The sequence below is a fragment of the Procambarus clarkii genome, chromosome 11, assembly GCF_040958095.1.
Source record: "Procambarus clarkii isolate CNS0578487 chromosome 11, FALCON_Pclarkii_2.0, whole genome shotgun sequence".
NCBI classification, from domain to species: Eukaryota; Metazoa; Arthropoda; class Malacostraca; order Decapoda; family Cambaridae; genus Procambarus; species Procambarus clarkii.
In genome coordinates, this window is record NC_091160.1 from 52,242,256 (window position 1) to 52,250,935 (window position 8,680).

The window sequence follows — 8,680 nt, forward strand, 5'->3', positions numbered from 1 at the left end:
TTCGGAATTCCGCTTCGCCCAAATTTCCTCACGATGGGATTCCACTGTGTTGCTCCCCACTTATTGCTTGTAGTATTTGTATGCGTTCCTTCCCTGGGCTCCAATACCATGACAATATTGAGGCCACCAAGCTGGCTATATCTACCACGCCCTAATATGACGCCGCTTTTTATCTCCTATTGTTCAGGAGTTTCTCATTACCGGGTTATTAGAGAACATATTGCTTTATTTTAGTTAGTTTTGTGGTCAGGTATAACTGGCAACCCTCGCTCCCACTCCACTTGTCTACTATGATGAGACATCACTAAGCCAGTATGGCTGCAGCAACCATCCATCCTGGAGGATGGGAACTGTGATGAGACATCACTAAGCCAGTATGGCTGCAGCAACCTTCCATCCTGGAGGATGGGAACTGTGATGAGACATCACTAAGCCAGTATGGCTGCACAACCATCCATCCTGGAGGATGGGAACTGTGATGAGACATTACTAAGCCAGTATGGCTGCAGCAACCTTCCATCCTGGAGGATGGAAACTGTGATGAGACATCACTAAGCCAGTATTACTGCAGCAACCATCCATCCTGGAGGATGGGAACTGTGATGAGACATCACTAAGCCAGTATGGCTGCAGCAACCATCCATCCTGGAGGATGGGAACTGTGATGAGACATCACTAAGCCAGTATGGCTGCAGCAACCTTCCATCCTGGAGGATGGGAACTGTGATGAGACATCACTAAGCCAGTATGGCTGCAGCAACCTTCCATCCTGGAGGATGGGAACTGTGATGAGACATCACTAAGCCAGTATTACTGCAGCAACCATCCATCCTGGAGGATGGGAACTGTGATGAGACATCACTAAGCCAGTATGGCTGCAGCAACCATCCATCCTGGAGGATGGGAACTGTGATGAGACATCACTAAGCCAGTATGGCTGCAGCAACCTTCCATCCTGGAGGATGGGAACTGTGATGAGACATCACTAAGCCAGTATGGCTGCAGCAACCTTCCATCCTGGAGGATGGGAACTGTGATGAGACATCACTAAGCCAGTATGGCTGCAGAAACCTTCCATCCTGGAGGATGGGAACTGTGATGAGACATCACTAAGCCAGTATGGCTGCAGCAACCTTCCATCCTGGAGGATGGGAACTGTGATGAGACATCACTAAGCCAGTATGGCTGCAGCAACCTTCCATCCTGGAGGATGGGAACTGTGATGAGACATCACTAAGCCAGTATGGCTGCAGCAACCATCCATCCTGGAGGATGGGAACTGTGATGAGACATCACTAAGCCAGTATGGCTGCAGCAACCTTCCATCCTGGAGGATGGGAACTGTGATGAGACATCACTAAGCCAGTATGGCTGCAGCAACCTTCCATCCTGGAGGATGGGAACTGTGATGAGACATCACTAAGCCAGTATGGCTGCAGCAACCATCCATCCTGGAGGATGGGAACTGTGATGAGACATCACTAAGCCAGTATGGCTGCAGCAACCATCCATCCTGGAGGATGGGAACTGTGATGAGACATCACTAAGCCAGTATGGCTGCAGCAACCTTCCATCCTGGAGGATGGGAACTGTGATGAGACATCACTAAGCCAGTATGGCTGCAGCAACCATCCATCCTGGAGGATGGGAACTGTGATGAGACATCACTAAGCCAGTATGGCTGCAGCAACCATCCATCCTCAAGAGAACTATGAAGAGACATCACTAAGCCAGTATGGCTGCAGCAACCATCCATCCTGGCGGGAACTATGAAGAGACATCACTAAGCCACTAAGCCATCTCGCTGACCATTAACGAGGGTGAGGCTTCACGCCGGTATTCTCTACCTCTAATGATCATTGTAATGTTATATATCTTAAATATGTATCCTGTAGCTCAGTGGTCTGCACAGTCAAGTCGCAACCGATAGGTCCACATTCAGCGTTCGATTCCCGCTGCAGAGCAGAAATGGTTGGGCGACGTTTCCTTTCACCTGATTCAATGTTCTAGCAGGAAATGTGTACCCCAAGAACTAGGCAACTGTTGTGGGAAGCATCCGCAATTGACCTAGGGAGCAACCCGTCCTCTCAACTAATCCGTGTGATTGTGTACGTTGTGGTCCCCAAAGTATTGTGGAAAGTAGCGGCTCCCCAATATTCACGTTATCTATAGAACTTAAGATTAGGTTAGGTGGGTTGCTTGGGTTAGGTAAGGTCAAGTTAGGTGGGTTGTTTGGGTTAGGTATGGTCAGGTTAGGTGGGTTGTTTGGGTTCGGTATGGTCAGGTTAGGTGGGTTGCTTGGGTTAGGTATGGTGAGGTTAGGTGGGTTGTTTGGGTTAGGTAAGGTCAAGTTAGGTGGGTTGCTTGGGTTAGGTATGGTCAGGTTAGGTGGGTTGCTTGGGTTAGGTATGGTCAGGTTAGGTGGGTTGTTTGGGTTAGGTAAGGTCAGGTTAGGTGGGTTGTTTGGGTTAGGCAAGGTCAGGTTAGGTGGGATGCTTGGGTTCGGTATGGTCAGGTTAGGTAGGTTGTTTGGGTTAGGTAAGGTCAGGTTAGGTGGGTTGCTTGGGTTCGTGCGTTTCTGGTTCGGTTAGTACTTTATATTTCGTACGTTGTGGCAGATGAAGAAAAGGTGGCTGTAGGGAGACCTCGATAGCCCGAAGCAACTTGCTGCCAAGACATCCTTCACCAGCTCACTACAGCATCCTTCACCAGCACACTACAGCATCCTTCACCAGCACACTACAGCATCCTTCACCAGCACACTACAACATCCTTCACCAGCACACTACAGCATCCTTCACCAGCACACTACAGCATCCTTCACCAGCACACTACAGCATCCTTCACCAGCTCACTACAGCATCCTTCACCAGCTCACTACAGCAACCTTCACCAGCTCACTACAGCATCCTTCACCAGCTCACTACAGCATCCTTCACCAGCTCACTACAGCATCCTTCACCAGCTCACTACAGCATCCTTCACCAGCTCACTACAGCATCCTTCACCAGCTCACTACAGCAACCTTCACCAGCTCACTACAGCATCCTTCACCAGCTCACTACAGCATCCTTCACCAGCACACTACACCATCCTTCACCAGCACACTACAACATCCTTCACCAGCACACTACAGCATCCTTCACCAGCACACTACAGCATCCTTCACCAGCACACTACACCATCCTTCACCAGCACACTACACCATCCTTCACCAGCACACTACAACATCCTTCACCAGCACACTACAGCATCCTTCACCAGCACACTACACCATCCTTCACCAGCACACTACACCATCCTTCACCAGCACACTACAACATCCTTCACCAGCACACTACAGCATCCTTCACCAGCACACTACACCATCCTTCACCAGCACACTACAACATCCTTCACCAGCTCACTACAACATCCTTCACCAGCTCACTACAGCATCCTTCACCAGCACACTACAACATCCTTCACCAGCACACTACAACATCCTTCACCAGCACACTACAACATCCTTCACCAGCACACTACAACATCCTTCACCAGCACACTACAGCATCCTTCACCAGCACACTACACCATCCTTCACCAGCACACTACACCATCCTTCACCAGCACACTACAACATCCTTCACCAGCACACTACAGCATCCTTCACCAGCACACTACACCATCCTTCACCAGCACACTACAACATCCTTCACCAGCTCACTACACCATCCTTCACCAGCACACTACACCATCCTTCACCAGCACACTACACCATCCTTCACCAGCACACTACAACATCCTTCACCAGCACACTACAACATCCTTCACCAGCACACTACAACATCCTTCACCAGCTCACTACAACATCCTTCACCAGCACACTACAACATCCTTCACCAGCACACTACAACATCCTTCACCAGCTCACTACAACATCCTTCACCAGCTCACTACAGCATCCTTCACCAGCACACTACAACATCCTTCACCAGCACACTACAACATCCTTCACCAGCACACTACAACATCCTTCACCAGCTCACTACACCATCCTTCACCAGCACACAACATCCTTCACCAGCACACTACAACATCCTTCACCAGCTCACTACACCATCCTTCACCAGCACACTACAGAAATATTCTCTTTATCTCCCCAAACAATGTGATCTTATCTGTGGCCAGATCCTCCAGAGATCTATTAAGCTTTATATATTCCTCCTGAAAGAAACTTCCATGTCTTATCTGCCTGGATGGTCCACCCTCAAAATATTCTTCACATAACTAACACTGTAAAACTTCCCCGATCTGTAAGGCGTTCCAGAGAGTTTTATTACGCCGTCTCCAAGTCTCATGATGACTGTTAAAATGTATAACTTTACGACATTTTTTTGGTGTTTCCTTTGCTTGCCTTTCTCTTATATCTGGTGGCGCTCCACGCCTGAAAATTATCACCACTTTCCTCCTGTCTGTCGCTTCAATCTCCTTTCGTTCTTCCATTCGCAGCGTTCAGCTTACCGTGTTTGATTGCTACAATCTGCTTCAAACGACCCACATCGTGCTTGTCTAGTTGACGTCATCCTGCTTTATCAGGCGTCTTGAACATTTTCCTCTTTTCTCTCCTGTATTTTAACTCCTTCGTAAACCACTCTTATACCTATCTTTTCCAAAGTCGAAAATTCCACTTTGGCAGCAGGAGGCTGCTTCTGGAAACTTTCCTTATTAAGACTACTCATAGCCCAGTCGATGGAGCCTCGGCTTACACGCGTGGGAAAGTCCACAGGGTCCACGGTTCGAGTCCCATACAGCCCAGGTGAATGGAATATCTAGTCCAATGTGGTTCCTTGAGTTATTTGTTATTCATTCTTGCATTTATGTCAATCGGTTAAACTGTTTAATCATTCATTAACGCACCAATTTACGAAGCCTGTATATCTTTGACTGAGTTATGAGGGCTGTTGTTACATCGGTTAAAAAGCAGTTTACGCTTTTTCATATAAGCGAAGGTTATTATAACCATCCTCGTAGTGTTCACAGATCATAAAGAAATGATAATGAACAAATCCACAAGGGCCGTGACGAGGATTCGAACCTGCGTCCGGGAGCATCCCAGACACTGCCTTAATCGACTGAGCTACGACAGGGTTAAAATTTTCGAATCCTCGTCACGGCCCTTGTGGATTTGTTCAATTGGTGCATTACGTTAGTGTGATCTCTGTGTGTGAAGTGATAACGAAGTTTATTTAAGAAATGTTAACGAAACCGCCATCATTGTTGTAGGATGTATAGCTTTCGTAAGTGGCTGTGTAACTCCTTGACCTTCCGACCTCTCAACCTTCCGACCTCTCAACCCTCCGACCTCTCAACCCTCCGACCTCTCAACCCTCCGACCTCTCAACCCTTCGACCTCTCAACCCTCCGACCTCTCAACCCTTCTACCTCTCAACCCTCCGACCTCTCAACCCTCCTACCTCTCAACCCTCCGACCTCTCAACCCTTCGACCTCTCAACCCTCCGACCTCTCAACCCTTCGACCTCTCAACCCTTCTACCTCTCAACCCTTCAACCTCTCAACCTTTCGACCCCTCAGCCCTTCAGCCTCTCAACCCTTCTACCTCTCAACCCTCCGACCTCTCAACCCTTCGACCTCTCAACCCTTCTACCTCTCAACCCTCCGACCTCTCAACCCTCCGACCTCTCAACCCTCCTACCTCTCAACCCTCCGACCTCTCAACCCTTCGACCTCTCAACCCTTCTACCTCTCAACCCTTCGACCTCTCAACCCTTCTACCTCTCAACCCTCCGACCTCTCAACCCTCCTACCTCTCAACCCTCCGACCTCTCAACCCTTCGACCTCTCAACCCTTCTACCTCTCAACCCTTCGACCTCTCAACCCTTCTACCTCTCAACCCTCCGACCTCTCAACCCTTCTACCTCTCAACCCTCCGACCTCTCAACCCTCCTACCTCTCAACCCTCCGACCTCTCAACCCTTCTACCTCTCAACCCTTCAACCTCTCAACCTTTCGACCCCTCAACCCTTCAGCCTCTCAACCTTCCGACCTCTCAACCTTCCGACCTCTCAACCCTCCGACCTCTCAACCTTCCACCTCTCAACCATCCAACCTCTCAACCCTCCGACCTCTCAACCCTCCGACCTCTCAACCCTCCGACCTCTCAACCTTCCACCTCTCAACCATCCAACCTCTCAACCCTCTGACCTCTCAACGCTCCGACTCCACAGTCGTCCACCTCCCCCCCGACCCTCTGACCCCAGACTCTACCACCAAACGCCCCCCCCCCGACCCCCTGACACCAGACTCTACCACCTGCCGCTCCCCCTCCGACCCTCTGACCCCAGACTCTACCACCTGCCGCCCCCCCACCCTCTGACCCCAGACTCTACCACCTGCCGCCCCCCCCCCCCGACCCTCTGACCCCAAACTCTACCACCTGCCGCCCCCCCCCGACCCTCTGACCCCAAACTCTACCACCTGCCGCCCTCCCCGACCCTCTAACCCCAGACTCTACCACCTGCCGGCCCCCTTGACCCTCTGACCTAGCTCAGACTCTACCACCTGCCGCCCCCCCACCCTCTGACCCCAGACTCTACCACCTGCCGCCTCCCCCCGACCCTCTGACCCCAGACTCTACCACCTGCCGGCCCCCCTTGACCCTCTGACCCCAGACTCTACCACCTGCCGGCCCCCATTGACTCTCTGACCTCAGACTCTACCACCTGCCGCCCCCCCCCGACCCTCTGACCCCAGACTCTACCACCTGCCGGCCCACCTTGACTCTCTGACCTCAGACTCTACCACCTGCCGCCCCCCCACCGACCCTCTGACCCCAGACTCTACCACCTGCCGCCCCTCCCCCCCGACCCTCTGACCCCAGACTCGATCTACCACCTGCCGCCCCCCCCGACCCTCTGACCCCAGACTCTACCACCTGCCGCCCCCCCCGACCCTCTGACCCCAGACTCTACCACCTGCCGCCCCCCCCACCCTCTGACCCCAGACTCTACCACCTGCCGCCCCCCCCCCGACCCTCTGACCCCAGACTCTACCACCTGCCACCTCCCCCCCGACCCTCTGACCCCAGACTCTACCACCTGCCGGCCCCCCTTGACCCTCTGACCTCAGACTCTACCACCTGCCGCCCCCCCACCCTCTGACCCCAGACTCTACCACCTGCCGCCTCCCCCCGACCCTCTGACCCCAGACTCTACCACCTGCCGGCCCCCCTTGACCCTCTGACCCCAGACTCTACCACCTGCCGGCCCCCATTGACTCTCTGACCTCAGACTCTACCACCTGCCGCCCCCCCCGACCCTCTGACCCCAGACTCTACCACCTGCCGGCCCACCTTGACTCTCTGACCTCAGACTCTACCACCTGCCGCCCCCCCACCGACCCTCTGACCCCAGACTCTACCACCTGCCGCCCCTCCCCCCCGACCCTCTGACCCCAGACTCGATCTACCACCTGCCGCCCCCCCCGACCCTCTGACCCAGACTCTACCACCTGCCGCCCCCCCCGACCCTCTGACCCCAGACTCTACCACCTGCCGCCCCCCCCACCCTCTGACCCCAGACTCTACCACCTGCCGCCCCCCCCCCGACCCTCTGACCCCAGACTCTACCACCTGCCACCTCCCCCCCGACCCTCTGACCCCAGACTCTACCACCTGCCGGCCCCCCTTGACCCTCTGACCTCAGACTCTACCACCTGCCGCCCCCCCACCCTCTGACCCCAGACTCTACCACCTGCCGCCCCCCCCCCGACCCTCTGACCCCAGACTCTACCACCTGCCGCCCCCCCACCCTCTGACCCCAGACTCTACCACCTGCCGCCCCCCCCACCCTCTGACCCCAGACTCTACCACCTGCCGCCCCTCCCCCCCCCCCGACCCTCTGACCTCAGACTCTACCACCTGCCGCCCCCCCACCCTCTGACCCCAGAGTCTACCACCTGCCGCCCCCCCCCCCCCACCCTCTGACCCCAGAGTCTACCACCTGCCGCCCCCCCCGACCCTCTGACCCCAGACTCTACCACCTCCCGCCCCCCCCGACCCTCTGACCCCTGGCATCGTTAGTATACACTTCGTAATTTGAGACATAAATGATAACCGTATTAAATCAAACCACAAGGCGCGTTAGTTTAGAGACATAAATAATCATATAAGGAAACGGTTTGCGTGTTTGTGGCTTTAGTCGTCATGTAAGAACACCAATGTTATGTGCTCCTACAAACCCAATGTACTTGTAAATAAACAAATAAATACATAAATAAATATAATAGGTATACGTGGGAAACGTCCCATTTTCTATCACGATTCGGCGACGTCACCGTCATGGCAGACTAAGCGATCGTCAACAAGAGGCCCAGGCGATGCCACTTCTCCTTGGGGACTCCTGGTTCAACCTTGACGCCGAGCGGACGTTTGGACGCCTTCTCCGCCTGGGTGCCGCCTGATCACGTCTTGTTTTCGCGTTTTGGCTTTGCTTCTGCCGTTTGGCGTCCCTCTTCATCCGTCCGGTTGTACGACGCCTGGCGCACATATCACCTTGGGTCACGGAATTGTTGATAGATTTTTTTTTTTGCGTGTTCTAGCTTGTTCTCCCGGCGGGGTGACGGCGTTCGGGGGCCGGCTTGGCCGAGAGGTGCCGGGGGTTGGCGGGTCTTGGTGGGCT

General features: G+C 53.7%; 1 protein-coding gene across 1 annotated transcript; it reads left to right on the plus strand.

Annotated features, from left to right (window-relative positions):
* Positions 1–5,266: 5,266 nt before the first annotated feature.
* LOC138363756 (mucin-2-like) lies at positions 5,267–6,205 on the plus strand. The gene has a single exon (XM_069323149.1). The coding sequence runs from the start codon at positions 5,267–5,269 to the stop codon at positions 6,203–6,205; it is 939 nt and encodes a 312-aa protein (XP_069179250.1).
* Positions 6,206–8,680: the final 2,475 nt, after the last annotated feature.

Excerpts from the sequence above, each read along its gene's own strand:
- LOC138363756 (XM_069323149.1), top strand. The coding sequence starts at position 5,267 with ATGTATAGCTTTCGTAAGTGGCTGTGTAACTCCTTGACCTTCCGACCT.